This window comes from Anoplopoma fimbria, chromosome 3 (assembly GCF_027596085.1).
Source record: "Anoplopoma fimbria isolate UVic2021 breed Golden Eagle Sablefish chromosome 3, Afim_UVic_2022, whole genome shotgun sequence".
In the NCBI taxonomy this organism is placed as follows: Eukaryota; Metazoa; Chordata; class Actinopteri; order Perciformes; family Anoplopomatidae; genus Anoplopoma; species Anoplopoma fimbria.
The window spans coordinates 24,365,926-24,383,824 of NC_072451.1; the positions used below are offsets into that span (position 1 = coordinate 24,365,926).

The 17,899-nt window shown below is 41.9% G+C and overlaps 1 protein-coding gene across 1 annotated transcript; it reads left to right on the top strand.

The window, feature by feature from the left end:
* The first annotated feature begins 1,766 nt into the window (after positions 1-1,766).
* LOC129115307 (semaphorin-6B-like) lies at positions 1,767-15,746 on the top strand. The gene is made up of 16 exons (XM_054626898.1): positions 1,767-1,887; positions 2,782-2,893; positions 3,753-3,813; positions 3,921-3,983; positions 6,545-6,643; positions 6,732-6,822; positions 7,082-7,201; positions 7,793-7,881; positions 7,962-8,179; positions 8,264-8,395; positions 8,694-8,843; positions 9,002-9,178; positions 10,775-10,915; positions 11,735-11,812; positions 13,317-13,378; positions 14,761-15,746. The coding sequence occupies exons 1-16, from the start codon at positions 1,767-1,769 to the stop codon at positions 15,744-15,746; spliced, it is 2,700 nt and encodes an 899-aa protein (XP_054482873.1).
* The last annotated feature ends 2,153 nt before the right edge of the window (positions 15,747-17,899 follow it).

Here is a 17,899-nt window from a genome sequence, read left to right on the forward strand (position 1 = left end):
TCTTTTAAAGCAGGTTTTTTTTTCTGGAACAGACAAGCTGAGAGGTATAGAGAAGGAGAAATGAAGGGAGGAGGTGGGTGATGGAGGAAGAGAGATGAAAGATGAAAAATAAGCGGGGGTTGGTTGGGGGAAATGGAACACGGCATTCAGGTTGATTTGCTGACGACATTCATATTGTTCACATCTTTTTCTCCAATTTCAAACCTTTCTTCTCATTTGTGTTTTCATCAAACATTGTCCAGGATTTTAGCGGCACTCTTAAGAAACCAAAGGCAAAACCTGAGTACTCCGCCCTTTTTGCTCTCCTCATTTGTCGTGTCTTTTCTTTCCTTCTCTTTTTATCTCCTCTTCTTTTTCAAAGTATTCTCACATCAAAGACAGTGTAGCACCGCCTCAAGCATTTTGAGTAAATGCATAGAAAAGCTTCTAGGTTTACAAAGAGTTTGATGGCGTAGGTGCTACAATTTATGACTGGTCGTAACTTATGTGCGGCCGTGTTATTCCACTGTTCTGGTTTTACAGGGGAAAGAGATGTTGATGTACAGCATGGGGGCTTGTTTTTGACACTTTGACCTAGGTCTTTGGTCCTTTGAACAGTCCTACGTTTTTGTCTCAACTGAAATGTCTCAATATTGGATGGATTGGCATTATTTATGTCAGATATTGATGGTTCCTAGAGGATGAATCCTACAGACTTAAGTGATCCCATGACTTTTCACCACCATACGATCAACATTTATATTCGTCAAGCACTTTGGTTTGTGAGCAAATACTTTTAAAAGTATTGACATTTTTATCGACCACAGCTGTAACATTTCTTTGGGTTGAATGCTAATTAGCTAATTTAAGCATGCTAACTAAAATGGTGAACATTGTTAACATTAAACCTGCTAAACGCTAGTAAATATAATCATTTAACTCAAATCATATCAACTTATATTGTCACATATGTACACAGCACAGCACATAGTGATACTAATCCTCAGCATTTAACCCTTCCTAGTATAAGGAGCAGTGGGCGGCTACTATACAGGACCTGGGGAGTAGTTTGGGGGTCTGGTGTCTTGCCAAACGACTAGCATGGCTGTAGACTCTTGTTTTCTTGTGTTTGTGTGTGTGTGCACGTATTTTGCACAGTGTGACCTTTTGTGGCCTGTTTTCTTCCTCCTCCTTTCCTTGCACAAGATTTAGAGCATTCTTGACTTTTGACCTTTCAAAAGACATTGTCCAGCTTACCCGAGTCACTCCCTTCATCTTTTCTTTTTTAACTCCCTCTAAGGACCAGCTATTTCTTTTTTGTTGCAAATACCATCATGAACGAAAGGAACATTATCACCCAAAGTGGCTTTGTAATCCTGTGACTGTTTCGTCTCGCGGTGTGTTATATGACTGTGAGAATCCCATTTGATTCAAACTGTTTGACAATGGACTGACAGTTCTAACAATAGAGCCCTATTACACCCCTGAGAAGACAATAGACACACATCAGCTCCCTGCTGAAGCCAGGTTGGTGGCAGCACTCACCCTGCTGCACTTCTGACCCTTTATTCTTGCACACACACACACACACACACACACACACACACACACACACACACACACACACACACACACACACACACACACACACACACACACACACACACACACACACAGACCTGTTGATTATGTCATAAAGTCAAAAACACATTCATGCATATGCACACGCAAAGGAACATGTAGCGTACACAAAAATTATATTTTTCTCTCTCCTCTCTTTTCAGTGCATGTGTGTTGCTGCCATGGCGACAATGGCTCCACCCCTCACATTTCTTCTCCTGCTGCTTCAACTGGCGGATGGCTCATTCCCAGAGGAACCCAGTCCACTCAGCTACGTCCCTGTAGAGGGTATGTTTCCTTCCTGCTGTGTGTGTGGGTGTGACTGTATGTGCAGAACTGATGATGAATTGCTTCACGGTGGAGATGGAAATTGGGGGGTCAAGGGTCAGAGTGTGTGGAGCAGCTTTCTAGCTACCCAGGCATAAAGATAGATAAAGAGACTTCACTCTGTCTTTCAATGGCAGTATGGTAGACTGATAAATATGAGAGAGAAAGAAAGATGTAAAGACAGAAAGAAAGAGAGCAAGAAAAATGATTGTTATGGATTTTGAGAGGCCCAGGAAGATGAAAAGGCGTGAGGCAATTGGATTCGAGGGGGGGAGATACAGACGACAGGAGAGAAGGCTGAGGGAAGAGAGAAGGGGTGGAGACAGGTGGCGATGGATCACCACGTTCTCCACTCTCCCTCCCCTGCAGTCAAGGACAATGAGACGTTCTCCCAATCTGTCTTCTGATGATGAGGGCTCCCTGTGGAGACCGTTGTCCTCCACTTTGAAACTTTCTTATACTCTGATACTGCCACTTTCTCTCTCCATCTCATCTGTACTCTCCCACTTATCTGGATTGTAGGGAGGAGAGGGAGGGAATTACTTTTTTATGATAAAATTACAGTAATGGTCGCACACAGTTTTTCTCATTATGGAACTGCATGCATCAACAAAAGTACTTCAGTGTACTTATGCTGCACCATTCATCTATTCCCATTATCTTTGTTTTCATAAACAAAGGCATCAAGAATGAGCAAAGATACTATTAAAGTGAGAGTTAGAGAAGTTGTTAGCGTAAATATAGATTGACTCGCTCTGTCATCAACTATTAAAGTATCCTTGAGCAAGGCACTTCATTTCTGGCTTCTTTTTGAGTAAGTGTTTCACTCTATTTGACTGTGTGTGTTCACGTCAGTTGTGCGGAGGTATCCAGTGTTCTTGGGCAGAGCTCATCGTTCAGCTCAGAGGCAGGAGCTGCACATCCAGACGGTCCTCCAAGTCAACCGCACGCTCTACATAGGAGCCAGGTAACCAACGGCAACCACCTCCAACTGTGTGTTACTGACGTGTTTGCATTAATATCCTTTTGCTTTCATTTGATGCCTCAGCTTCCATCTGCTGTCACTCTGCAGAGGACATTTTCAGTTTGTGGTAGCGAGAAATTCAATCATGTTGTTAAATGTCAAGTGAAAGCTGTTTGTTCACATTACACTTATACATTATATATGGATAGTGAACTGTCGTAGCAAATAGTGGTTATTGGGCCAAATCTGGTCCTCCTGCAAAAGTTAATTCGCATAAAATTAACCAAACTTAGCTAATGAAAAACAATACATTATAAAATCAACCAACTTTAAATGGAAAAAACACCATTCAAACATAGTTTCAAATACACTGCCTTAGCTAGTTTGAACAGATTTGTGTCAACAAAAAACACAAACAGGTGGTAGTCTAACAGAAATGGTGTGATGATGACATAATTTCTAGAGCAACAACAACAGCAGAAATGTCATTCAACTATAAATGAGTCAGGCCACTGTTATGAGCTGCACAGATCTGACATTCACATATACAATTTTATGCAAATGACTATAACATGTAAGCTGCTGTCACTCTGTTAGCCCTCACTTACTAATGGTAAACAATAATAACATCTGCCGGTAGGTAAAATCCTAGAACAAGAGGTTTTATAGATCAGTTTGATTCTGACAGGAATTAAATAAATAAACAAATAAAAACATGTTGAAAACTCGCTAAAACTGGTCCTCACTAAACAATGATGAAAAATCAGGCTAATAGCTGACCCCTTCCTTACACATTCTTTACACTATATATCAGATATCCTATAGTAATAAATGTGGTACTGATTTGTTTTGTGTTTTGTAGAGATGAATTGTACAGAGTGGAGCTGGATAACATGGCAGGTGATGAGATGTTCTACAGCAAGGTAAGACCAATTTTCATGCACACAAAACCAAACACTCACTAACAACTGATAATGTACATAAACATACATAACAAACTTATTCAGACTGTGTTTTGTTCCTTTGGCAGAAACGAACATGGGAATCCAATAAGAACGACATTCGAGTGTGCCACATGAAGGGCAAACATGAGGTACAGTGCTTGTACACAGCGCTCTGAGATCCACTCCTACATGCATCAACAACATCTACTCTATCACACGCATGGACAGACACTACAGCTGTTATAGAAACCTTATTTTCCTTTGGGTGCACCTGCATACGGTATTTACACAAATTTGATCCTTTTGATACAGAATCAACACGACTTAATCACGTTAGCTCAGCGAAACGTTGCATAGGCCAAAAGTTATCCATGAAGCTGGAAAGTCATTGTCTTGCACACCTGCATTGTGCCAATTGTTCTTCATATTTCTCATTCATAGCCTGTGGGGAAGACTAGTGGGGCAATTTTGTGTGTATATGAAGTGATAGTTGACAATGTTCTGAGATATTAAAGGCATGTGATCAAATCTACAAAAGAAAAAGATTTGATGGGATGGTAGCTTGCTTGACAGGGTGTTACCTAAAATATAAGCTTTATTGTATAAATGTAGCATTGCCATCAGCAATATCCAATCAGGGTGGATCTCATGGAAAAAGAGAAAGAGGCAAGAGGAAACATTATAAAGCAAACTGAGAAGAGAAAGAGTGACACAGCCTCAGGGAGGAAACAGTAATTGAAATCAGTTGAGGAAAAGGATGGGGTGGTGAAGAGATGTGTGTAGGTGGAGTAAGAGTGGGGAAGAAACACATAAGGAGGATAGGGCAGCCACCGGGTAGTGAGAAAGAGCCTGAGAAACAATAAAAGGGAAAAGATGTGTTGCTCCGGAGAACACAGATGAAAGAAGAAAATATGTATGAGCAAAACAAACTGTGATAAAAGACAGGAAGAGAAAGACTTGCCCAAGGTGGAGAGATGGCGAGAGCATGAGAGGAAGAAGACAAAAGACAGAGGGGTTAAGCTAAAGCCCACTAACTCACATGAAGAGATCAATTTATAGGGCTGAGATTAAATGATGCAGCTGTGAATCATCTGACATATAGAACAGACATAATGTTTCACAGTCTTATAGAATCTATTAGGTAAGTGTGCTTATAAAGTCATGACATTCCAAAAATAGACATTTTTCACAGCAGAGACTTTGATTGGTGTTTTTTCATAGAGTGGAAAGCAAAGGTGGAACTACTAACATTAACGATGGCAGCAAATAACTTAACTGTAACACCTGTATGGACTGCATCCATTACTAACCATTATTAAAACTTAGTTAAAGAAAAAGTTTTGGAAAATTCACTATATGCTTTCTTGCCGAGAGATAGATAAGAAGATTGGTACCACTATCTTGGTCAGTAACTATGTAGCGAGAGCTAGAAGCTGGTTGTCTCAGCTCAGCTTGGTTTAAAAACTGGAAACAGTTGTATTTGCACTTTATTTTATTGTGTGCCAAATCCCAACCAAACAGAGCTCTTGGCATTGAATTATACATGCTCATGAACTTATGGTATTCCTCTGTGTTTGAGCTGGAGAGCATATTTCAAATGTGAAATTTTTCTTCTGATTTTATACTGTCAATGATGTTCTTTTTGGGATACTACGAGAGTGATTTTTGAGGACCTTAGAGGCAACGGAACACTATTTTGGTAACGGAAGCGGTTTCCGGTTGTATTGAAGTAGAAGTATTGACCAATCATGTTTTAGCAGGTTTTGGTTGAACGCAGTTAATTAGTCTGTGTAGGGAGGGAGCAAAAGAGGCCGAAATTAAATATCGGAACCCACCGGCTATCGTCTCTCGATGATTTAGCTTTTTTATTGTTGTAAAACGGTCGCACACGTCGTCTCTGAACTCCAACTATAGTCTCGCATCTCAAGTCTCTAATCGGACTATAAATAATGAACAATTGTCGAAAACGGAAGTCTTGGCCCAGATTAGCACACAGACTGGTAACAGGGGACAGCGGCTAACGTTAGCCTGGCTTTTTTCAAAGCTAACAAAATCTGTAATGCTCACTGATTAACACTTGATAAGTCATTCGTTTAATTCAAACAGCAGAGACTCCAGGAAACATAACCAGCATTAATACAATAATGTGTTAATGAGTTCATTTTACAAGTGCTGGTATGCAGAACCAGGCTGCTTTTATGCAAACTACTTGCTGCCTCAATCTCAGTAGTTACCAAAATATCCTCCAACATAATATAACTGTCGCACAACTGTAGGCTGGGAACACTTGCTAGCATCATCCAATACCAATTTAGTGACTGATGACCAAATCATCAATCTACACAGGTTCATTCAAGTTCCATCGATTGATTTTCCCATCTTTAAATTCATGTAATCAGGCCCTGTAGTAGTATCACAAAGGGGCCGAGGAGCTGACCAGTGTCATCAAGTTTCAGATTCAGTAGCAGCAGCTCAGTCAGCAAACTCCTCTTTGAAGACAGCTTTCAAAGTCCCTATCCTGTGGTTCCTCCAGATGGAGTGTGGTCCAAGGTGTTAAGGATCGTTTTTTTCTCCACTTTTTATACTTCACAGTCGCAGCCCACTTGATCTGATTGGTAGTTTTGAGTTTATCTTTGGTTCAAAACTGTTGCCCTGTAGCTTGTGATTTTCTTCTCCCCTTTAATCATTTATTTTGTGTTTTTCTCTGTAGGGAGAGTGCCGTAATTTCATCAAGGTTTTACTCAGCCAGCATGGTGGCCTGTTTGTATGTGGAACAAACGCCTTCAACCCGCTGTGTGCCAACTACACTGTTAGTATCCATCTATCTGTCAGCTGGCCACTCTCTGTGTGCTTGCCAGTTTGTCACTATAAACATTTATATTCTTTTCTTTTTGCAGAAAGACACTCTAGAAATGGTGGGAGAGCCTGTCAGTGGGATGGCACGGTGCCCATATGATCCACGACATGCCAATGTGGCTCTATTTGCAGGTAATAGCTTCAGTTTGCACACTAAAGGACAAAGAATTCAGGGTTTCTAGCAGACATCAGACTCAGTTTTAAGCTCCAGACATTGAAACGTCTGTGCCCTTGTGTTTACCTTTACAAATGATTTATAGTCAGACCTCTAGCTGCATTGCTTGTTTGGTTTTAATCTTCCTGACCTTGTGCTATCTCTCCAATCTGTATCTTCTTCTTCTTCCTCTTAATCTCCTCCTTTCCCCTCTCTGTGCTTCTCTCTGCCTCTCAGATGGAAGTCTCTTTACTGGTACTGTGACAGACTTCCTGGCCATCGATGCGGTGATCTATCGTAGTCTCGGAGACAGCCCTGCCCTCCGCACAGTCAAACACGACTCCAAATGGTTTAGAGGTACTTTTAGAAACAGTCACATTAAAATGACTGTCCTGCGTCAGACGCCTTCAATAGATAATCTAGAAGCAAATTTAAGAAACCATCACCATTATCTACAATAGTGTACTAAAAACTTAAATTGCTGTGGCTGTCTTTTTGTGGAGCTAGATAATAAGCTTCATTCAATGAAACCAAACATGATAAAAACCTACATTAACTAGATTTATTTTAAGTGAAACTCGCTCAGACTGAGTGATGTATTGAGGTTAGTTTGACTCGACAGTTTCAGGGTTTTAACAAGTTGTAGATTGAACAGTTGAGTTTGTTGTCCATGGAGAGAAAAACAAGCCAGCGCAGGTCAAAGCTGGAACAGTGCTGGATGAATAAATGATAAATAATGTGTATCGTCTTGTCCAAGATGATAAATTAAACAGGATATGAATATTTGATGACCGGAGCCCGTGGACAGCGGCCCATGTAGATGTTACTGCTATTAGAGCTCCATGTCACGGACTGTGCAGCGTTATGTTTGGCCCCCAGCACTGCATCGCTACTGTTCTGTATGAGTGTGTGTTTGTGTAACTGTGTTTTTCTCATATTCTTTTTCAGAGCCCTACTTTGTGAGTTCCATGGAGTGGGGGCCTCATATTTATTTCTTCTTCCGAGAGATGGCCATGGAGTTTCATCATCTAGAGAAGGTGCTTTCTGTCTCTTCCCTTTCTTCTTATTTTATTATTTTGTCCCTCCATTTCACTAAACCATGCTTGTTATATACTAGGTGATGGTGTCTCGTGTAGCTCGTGTGTGTAAGGCAGACCTGGGTGGCTCTCAGCGCGTCCTTGAGAAACAGTGGACCACATTTCTGAAGGCGCGGCTCAACTGCTCCGTGCCGGGAGATTCACACTTTTACTTCAACCTCTTGCACGCCACAAGCAACATCATCCACATGCAGGGACGAGACGTCATCCTGGGTCTCTTCTCCACGCCACCAAACAGGTACAGAGATGCAAACAATGTGCACACAAACAAGCACAAACACAAATCTTCTCATCACTGTCTTATTTGTGTTTTCCGTCGTAGCATCCCCGGCTCTGCGGTGTGTGTGTTTGACATGCAGCAGCTCGCTCACGTCTTTGAGGGCCGGTTTAAAGAGCAGAAATCCCCCGAGTCTATTTGGACTCCTGTGCCAGACGAAGCGGTGCCTAAACCGAGGTATTGTTATACAAAGTGTATGTGAGCCATTCTTGGGCAAAATACTGCAGTGATGCTTTACTGAGCATCTGTCTACATAGATAGTCTACTTACTCCCCTGCTATAAGCGCCAACTGTCAATCACACAGCAACTTCCCTACTATTCAGCAAATATTCAAATACAGCCTCCAGCAGCCGCAAAGAAAGAACTCCTCTGGCTCTTTTCTTCTTGCTCTCTCTGGACTTCTATCGCTCGCTCTCCTCCTCCTATCCGTCTACTCCTCAACTCTCACTTTTCTGTCTTTTTCTCTGTCTGAAGACCAGGAGGATGTGCAGTGCAGGGATCCAGATTTAGCTCCTCTACCACGCTGCCAGATGAAGTGCTGAACTTTGTGAAGACCCACCCACTGATGGACGAGACCGTTCCACTCCTGGGGCACAGACCCTGGGTGGTCAAGACTATGGGACGGTAGGCATACTGACTCAGTTGTTTGATAGTGGTAGCCAACGCAGAACTTTTTATAGAATGAAAAAAGGGAAGTGTAAATATGCATCATAGCTTGTAGGAAGGATAGGACATGTTTTCTTTTTGTTGATTGAAATCGGTTTCACTATTGATGTGTCTAGATACCAACTGACAACCATGGTGGTGGACACTGAAGCTGGTCCCCATAAGAACCGTACCGTCTTGTTCCTGGGCTCTACCCGAGGAACCATCCTGAAGTTTCTAATGATTTCCAGTGGAGATACTGCCTCACACGGCAGTGTGTTTCTGGAGGAGGTGGAAGGATTCAACCCAGAGAAGTGAGTAGGAGTCAAGACATATTTGTCTTTGATCTTCATTAAGTTATATGTTTTGACATGTTGTTGCCTGCTTCTATTTGAGAACTTGAAAGCAGCAGCAACAGTTCACACAAGAACTGTCTGCAATCACACATATTCTGAAAATTTAATTTGAACATTTTTGATTATTTATTATTTATTGGACCATATCTATAATAAAGTTATATTCATATATAGTTAAACATTTGAATTTTAAGGTTACATCCATAGACTGTACATAAAAAGTGTCTTTTCAATTTTGGCCTTGCCATTTTGGCTTTTTACAACCAGAAGTAACATGAGAGGGTGGAGATGAATACAACCGAATGCTGAACAGACTACAACATTTTCAGGCGACCATATTTTACAATTATTTTTCATGAACTGAAAACATATTGTGAAAGGGTTATAGTTCTACGACTAAAACATTGACGATTCACAGACTCGACAATGCCGTGGCAGCGACCTGTTAGTCACAAGTCACCACACCCTGAAGTATACCTGCTTTATTTTACTCTAAATGGGACCACAATTTACAAAATGAACATCATGTCGTATTGAAATAGACTTGAAACTAGCAATTAGGACCATAAACTCATATTAACAGTGTTTTCTGAGTTGATAAATTACGTGAGAAGTAGGGTCATTTTCTCATAGACTTCCATACAATCAGACTTATTTTTGCAACCAGAAGTTTCGCCCCTTGCAAGTTTAAGGCTCTAACGCATTGGCTTCACTTTTCAGATCAGGAGGTTGCCGCCCAGTTGCAACTTATAATCATTCGTATTGATTAATGTGACATTGATTAATCCGTCTGGTTATTTAATTAAATCATTTTTTAAAAAGTAAAAAATACTACAAAATTACCATTATAAGGTCCAAGGTTATTATTCAAATTGTTTGTTTTATTTGAACAGTCCAAAACCAAAGGATGCAAAGAAAAGCATAAAACGTACACTTTTGAGAGGGTAGAAATCGGAGAATATGTGGAGTTTGAGTAGTGATGGAAAACATCATTTGAATAGTTCCTTCTCAACTGACTTATGGATTCAACAGCTAAATGTCTCAGATCTATTTGACTTAAGGATGAAAAGAAGCATCTTGTTATTCTTGTTGAATGTATCATAATATTAACAAACTATTCCTGTTTTAATGTTTTCCAATTTTCTATAGCAGCAGAAAACCATTACAACTTAGATTTGATTATTGTCTCATGTATTACTGTGAAGGACCTAGCCAGAAAAAAATTGCACTTTGGCTTCATCCACTGGCTTCCACAAAAGAGAGTTTAATTCTTCATACCACACAGCTCTGGCTCTGTGCTGTATCTGAGCAGGCCTACATAAATCAGTGCTGATGTTTTGACCCTTTGTAGAAGGGTTAGGTCATGAGTCTGTCTGACTTGAAGTAACAACAGATGAGGGCTTTGACCCTATCACAACTTCATTTGAGGCCAGAAGGTCTACATTGTCCTCCTTTTCTGGCTCCTCAACCTCTGTTTCCAATCTTCCTAATTTTGTTTCCAGTCTTCACAATTTTGTTTCCAGTCTTCACAATTTTGTGTCTTGCTGTCTGCAGGTGTGGTGAGGACACTCCTCAGGCTCGGCAGCTCTTGTCTCTGTCGTTGGACCAGAGCAGTCACACTCTGCTGCTGGCCTTCCCCTCCTGTCTGGTCCGCGTGCCCACATCTCGCTGCCACCTGCACTCACGCTGCATGAAGTAAGCGACAAACTGTCACCTGTTTTTGCCTTGGAGAGTAATTTTCTTCCCGTCAATGTTTCTTTGTACGATAATTCGGTTGATGTAGTCATGGCCATTAGCCAAGGTACGATTTACTGGCCAACTTTAGTTTTGTCCCTGTGCTCACTCTCCCTATTAGTGCAGTTGTCCATATAAAATGTAATACAATTCTACTGATGTTTCAATCAGTAAGGGATAGATTGTGTGTAGCTTGTTTATCTTGGGAGAATTATATCCCTGGGAAATAAAACTTAACTTGAAACAAGGAGTTCAACGTTGTCTTGATGTTAGTTTGTAATAAAATAGATGATTTATTATTAAAAACAAGAAGGCATTTGTTTGTAACTGCACATATGGGGAAGTTCTTTTGAAGTAGAACCCGACTCAGTGAACCTGATTCCCACAGTGGTCATATATCACAGTTGAATACACAAAACTATGAAGAAGAAGCAACTTGGAACAGTACGTGTGACTGCAGTGATGAATACCAGATGAGGGTTTATCATTTACCAGTGATCCACATATAAGATTTGAAAACAAATAGAAAAAATAACAGCTCAATATCATGAGTCCATAGGCACATACAATTTGTCACATTTAAGGTTTCCCAAGGCCCACTTTCCCTAACTAGGTACTTGTTAGCCAAATAAACAATAAGCAAGCTAACTCACTGGAAATTCATAGCTGTTCTCTAGATTTCCCAGGGTGAGTTTCCTACTAAAATAGTAAAATATGGCCGCTCGGAAAATCAGGTCAGTACTCAGTCTTTCTAAACTCTTTATTTCCATTGTTGTGTAGGAGTTGTCTAGCCTCCAGGGACCCGTACTGTGGCTGGACCAGAGGCAGCACCTGCTCCTTCCTGAGACCAGGCACACGGTGAGAACAACACACACACACACACACACACACACACACACACACACACACACACACACACACACACACACACACACACACACACACACACACACAACACACACACACACACATACACACTGACCTGTGAACATTTTCTCTACTCTGCAGCAGACCCGCTGCCTGTAGACTTATTAGTCTTATTAGTTGTTATATGTGTATAGTTTTATTGGCAAATTTACAACATTCCTATATGTTGTACATGGAAAGCAAGTAAGCTAGTGTTGAAAATGGGCTTTATCACTAAGATAAGGAGAATAAATGCTAAAGGATGGCACAGTGTCCTTGTAGTTTGAGCTATGTGGATTCAAGCTCCCGTGACTGCAAGCAAGGCTTTTGATTTTTGTCTATTCCACAATACTACCTCACAGAGAATTATGGACATAGTTACATATGTAAGAAAACAAAAGAAACAGAAATAACAGACATATGGTGGACAACGATACTTGTTGCTCAGTTATTAAAATCAAACTAGGGGCTAATGCAATAAAGAAGAAAATGATAATTAAATAAGTAAAGAAACGGCCAAACAAAGACAATCAATATTCTATAGTTACATATAAGAAGATACTACAGTGGTATATGTATAAGTTTCATATATATTAAACAACATAAGTTAGTTAAGTGCAAAAGGTTTCTTGTTTTTTATTTATGAATTTGTTCGAGTCTGTCATAGTAATTTCACCCAATTCTGGTCTATTTGCACTTAAGAAGTAAATGTTCTGGTTAACTTCTGGTTAAGCAAGAAACCACTGAATTACAGCACACATCCTATTTCAGACAGGAAGTTTTAATAAAGCTGTACAATGATGGTAAAATGTTATAGTAGTTTAAAAAACAAATCATGAATATGTAAACATTCATATTATTTCAATTTAGTATTTATTTCAATTCGTAAGCTTATTAAACCAGTAAAGATGTACGTGTGTGTGTATAGTATTTGATTTAGCAAACACAAACCTCTATCAATAAATAATTGTTTAAAAATGATTTCTATCATTATCCTTTATAGATTTATATTCCCATAAACAGTATGATGTATTATTGGTATCATGTCAAACATTGTAAGCAGTATCGCAATCCGTACTCCCTGTGGATGTCCCTGACCTCTGACCTCCCTGAGGGATGATGGCAACTAAAAGGAGATAATCAATAGTGTATCCCATTACACTGCATGACACATCAATATGTGCCATATCAATTTGATATATGACTATCAACAATTCCCCCATTAATGTACAGTTTTCATGCAAATGTGAACATGTTCATATAAAGTACATATTTTGCATTTTAGTTATTTCTATTAACTTATGTTCTGTTAGACTGTAAACATTCGACCATGAGATGATATACCGTAACTGTATATAGTGAATTAATGGCACTATAATAACGTGTTTACTGGATGGTGATTGTATATGAAGAGAAATATTGAAGACTCTGATGTGCTGATCTCTGTGTGTTGCAGGCTGCCTTTTCAACAAGATGTGGAATATGGAAACACCACCTCCCATCTAGGAGACTGTGACGGTAGGTTGCAGCACTATGACATGGATGTTTCTGGCTGTGTACAGCGGATTGAGGACAGGTGCCGCCTAGTGGCTAAATCCTCATTACACCTGTCAGCTTGTCAATGAACATTTTGTTCTGAAAAAAAACCTCTGATTCTGTACTTCCATGTGAGAGAATATTTTAGACAATTTCTGTAATTAAGCGTATTTAAATTTAATTATAGGTATAATGTGACTATTTTTCCCCTAGCTCAGCAAGATTCACTCAACCATCATATTAGCAGCTGAGTGTTTTGGTGTCTTTTTCAGAGCTGAATCAGGTGGGAGTCAATCTCGGATTTTGGTTTCAACCTTACTGCCTACAGGTCATAACGCTCCCAGTGTGAGACCGTTTAATTAGGGAGGATGTGAGAGGTGTAACTGCTGGTAGACAATACCACTAGACTGCAGGATAGGAAGTGCAACATCCTCCTGGTCACCAAGCTTTGTTCTCACAAAGCTGAACATCTGAGAGAGGAATGACTGAGGGCAACCGGCGAGCAAGCTGGAAAAACCTTAGCATTAAATACTGATGTCACCTCTGTTGAGAGGCTCAGATGTCACTGCAGCAGTGCCGGAGAGGGCCTCTTTGAACTTTGCTCTGAAATTCAAAGTCAGTGGAAACAAAAAAAAAAGTAATTTCCTCTCCTGCAGATTCATTCTGAACTGTTCGGCCTGTTTTACACCGGTTTCAAAGTCGTGAAATCCACTTAGGTAGATCCAAATTTCCAGAAAACAAGTACGTAATACATTCCAAGCCTTCATCAATCTGATTTGTTTAAAACTTATACATGGGCTTCTAATTTTTAACCTGCACTTAGAAACTGATTGCAGTAGAAGTCAATTATGCAGCCCTGACAGACTTTAAACCGAGTGGTGAATGTGCAGCAGAGGCCGAGCCGGGGACAGGCATGAGCTGCTGTGTCTGCAGATGGGAGTGATTAGAGCTGGGTGGAAACACTGAGGTAATAGTAATCTGCGAGGAGAGACTCACTGACCGGACTGCAGGATGGAAAGTGTGAGGGAGAGAGGAGAGAAGGAGAAAAGGAGCGTCAGCTGCTGTGGTGTGAGCTGTGCTGATGACAAGTGCAGGCCTCTCTGAACCTGGAGCCTGTGGAGCCCCAAGGCCAGACTGGAGTGAAGCTCCTATTAAAGACAATCATTGTATAATGCTGAACCCCACGATCACCAATTATGACTGTTATTTTAGTAATGGTTTAATTAATTATTATATCGTGGGAGGGGAAAAGCACTAAGAAGAAGTAGCAGAATAGCACTTTAGTAATTATAATTTAAAACTGCACCCTGTGGACAGACGTTATACTAAATGTCGTCTTTGTTAATGTGTGTCTTAATCTTTAGGAATTCTGCAGCAGAGTTTGCTGATTGAACCCGAGAGCTTGGTCTCCCTCAACCTGCTTGTGGCGTCCGCAGTGTCCGCGTTCACCATCGGGGCGGCGCTCTCCGGCCTCGCCGTCTGCTGGATCATGGCCCACAAACCTGCCAACCGTCGCCACGGCAACACCTCCCAGTCCTCTATCCAGCGGCGCGAAAGAGGCCTGCTGACTAATGGTGGTGGCATGGGAGGCTCCGTGCTCAGTGTGACGCGGCAGGGAGGTGGAGAACGCCCCTGCACCCAGGGCGGGGAAACCCTGTTTGTCATGCCCAACGGCTGGGTGAAGTCAGGAGAGCTCGACCCGGGTTTCCTGCCGACCCCGGAGCACACACCCCAGCAGAAACGCAGAGGCCTACGACTGTCTGACTCCAACTCTGGAGGGTGGGACACCAGCCAGACGTACCTGGGGGGAGGCTCTGTCGGTCTGGGCTCTCCATGCCGCATCCCTCCCTCCGTCTACCTGACCACCAGACTCTTCCAGCAGGGGGGAGGCGGCAGACACAGTGGTGAGTGCCGGGGAAACGACACACCACGCCAGCACTACGTCTGCCTGAGTAAGCAAGAAAAAGGAATGAAAGGGACTCCCAGAGCCCCTCTCCGGAAGTCTGCAGGAGAATATGTGTACCCCATGACCCCCCAGGACTCGCCTGAGCGCCGGAGGGTGGTCTCAGCACCCAGCGCCCCCATGGAGTACGGCGAGCCACTGCCTTTGCGCTGGCCAGCCCCGGAAGGATACATCCTGAGCAGCCACGGCATGGTCCCCGTCTCAATGCCTCCATCCTCCATGCCGGCTCCCAGTGGCCAGGCTTATGTATCCCAGCAACACGCCCCGGGGCTGAGCAGGGCTCTGCTGAGAGGGGCCCTGGAGCGAGGGGAGCTGGGCGAGCTGGTGGATCTCAGCCAGCTGATGAGTAAGAAGAACTGCAGTGATAGGACTCAGACTGGCCAGTGACTCTTGAGGAGATGATGTGGATGGGAGCTTTTCCATGTCTAGAGCTCTCTGTTTTATTTACATGGATCTCTCTTCTCTCTTTCCTCCTCATTCTGTCCATCACCCTCTCCCTTCCCTTCCTTTTTCCCTACATCTTTATTTGTCATTCAGACCCTGTGAGCCCCTCTCAGTCTTTCAGGGCCCCCCTATTTCAACCCACGATGAGCCTTTCTTTATGACTGGCTGCTGGGTCTGCCACTCATATCCTGGCTCACACTAATTGGTCAGATGGACTGAGGTTGTTGCTGTGTCTGCATTGCAGAGTTGCCTCTCTCTCCTGCTACTCAGCGACAGCAGGATGAGGGAGGAGAGAGCATGTAGGGGAAAGAAAGAAGGAAAGACAGGATAACAGCAGAAAGGGGGGCAGAGACAAAGTTGGACACTTAGAGGCAGCCTTCTCTGAGCAGATTAACTGAGGCCGCAGAGCCAGTAAGATACTGCTATAGAAGCGGGATTCCTTTTCCCTCTTGGATAACTTTAACAAGACTGCCACCCATCTGTTCTCCGCTATATTACCTGTTGGTCTGATTGCCAACTAGGTACTTGAAGTGAAACTGCAAAACCTTAGAAGCTGCAGGTGACTCTTCAGACAAAAAACTGACACATTAATGGATGATGGGGAAATGCAAAATCCTTTCCGTTTCGTTTTCTCTCTCTGTCCTCTTCACTGAACACATACAGTGGATGCCTACATGGTTTTGTACAGGTGACGGAGGGTATTTAGTATTCAATGTGTACGTGAAGCACGACTTGTGTGCCAAATGCCTCTAACCTGTCTCACAGGGATATGGGACCATAACTCACATCTTTGGAGAGCAGAGTGCAGGACTGAAATGTCAGCACTATTTCTGCCAACCGCATGCTCTCTGTAATGACGGCATCTCAGCCGTCCATCGCTGTATTCGTTTGCCTCCTTACGCGTCATGTACTCTTAAATGACCAATTATTCCACGAGGACGTCTGGGGAGATTGCTCATCAACACTGGACTGACTTGTATTGGAGCCGGACAGAAAGGAAGAATTAGAGTGTTTTAAAGGATTTAAAGAAAATGCACTGTAATATATAACAACTTGTCCTTCACTGTCACCTTAGGGATTTATTCCACGAACACCCACATTCATTAATGCTGAATTAGAGAACACAGTACGGTTTATTGGGCAAAATTTCCCCCTAAGCCCACAGCGGTTCAAGGTCCCGCAGATGTGATACGGAACAAAGTGACAGTTACAGCGGTGATGATTGAAACCTTTGGCCTAACTCAAAGCCAATAGGGGTAATGGAAATGTTCCCAGCAGGCAAATGGGACTATATATTCAACCCGTCAAAGTGTCCAGTGCCATAAAATGGTCGGCGTTTAGATCAACACAACATGGTGTGAGCGCGTTAGCGTGTTAGCTAGGAGATGAGGGTCATAAAATAGAGACGAGATAAAGAAGAACTAGAGAGTAGACTTAAAAAAAATAGTGAGAATTTGTTAGATAACTGACCAGACGACTTGATTTCTGTCACGAGCAAATTAATGCTGGTTTGTGCTGGTGAGCAGCAATATATGGTTTATCTGTACATAGTAAACTTTAATTTAGATTAAAATAATAATGTAAGATAAACAGTAACTCCAAAAAAAAAAATGATATCAGGCACTAGCTTGCAAACAGAAATAAACATGTATCATGTCATTGTAGCTCTATCATAAAATCTGAAAGTTTCATATCAACCCTCTTCAAGATTGAAATCTCCAGGACACTACATTTTTTTTTTACATCTGTGTGCCGAAGCCATGAATGATTTACTGATGCCTGATTACTAAAGCAAAAAAAAAAATGAGAGAAACTTGTTTTAAAGTGCCATGAAGACCATTTCAGTCAGCAGTGCACCTTGTGTACTGTGGTCCCAGAGAACTCACTTATTGCAGTATACTTGTGATATGTATGCCTTTGGCCTTTACATGCTGAATGTTATATATTATTTTTTTATTAGATGTCGGCTTGTACTGTTGAAATTTGTTTCAGCTCCCCCTGTCTGTCTGGATGCTACTGACACTGAACGCTACCAGCAGTGTTTGAGGGTCTGTTTATGAACTACTTTCATGTCACACTTATGTAATGTAAATATG

What these genes read in the sequence shown, in the direction of transcription:
- LOC129115307 (XM_054626898.1), top strand. Translation starts at nt 1,767, where the DNA reads ATGTGTGTTGCTGCCATGGCGACAATGGCTCCACCCCTCACATTTCTT. An exon ending in CAATGTGGCTCTATTTGCAG is followed by an intron (nt 6,823 to 7,081) that starts GTAATAGCTTCA and finishes TCTGCCTCTCAG; the next exon opens with ATGGAAGTCTCTTTACTGGT. An exon ending in GAAGCGGTGCCTAAACCGAG is followed by an intron (nt 8,396 to 8,693) that starts GTATTGTTATAC and finishes CTCTGTCTGAAG; the next exon opens with ACCAGGAGGATGTGCAGTGC.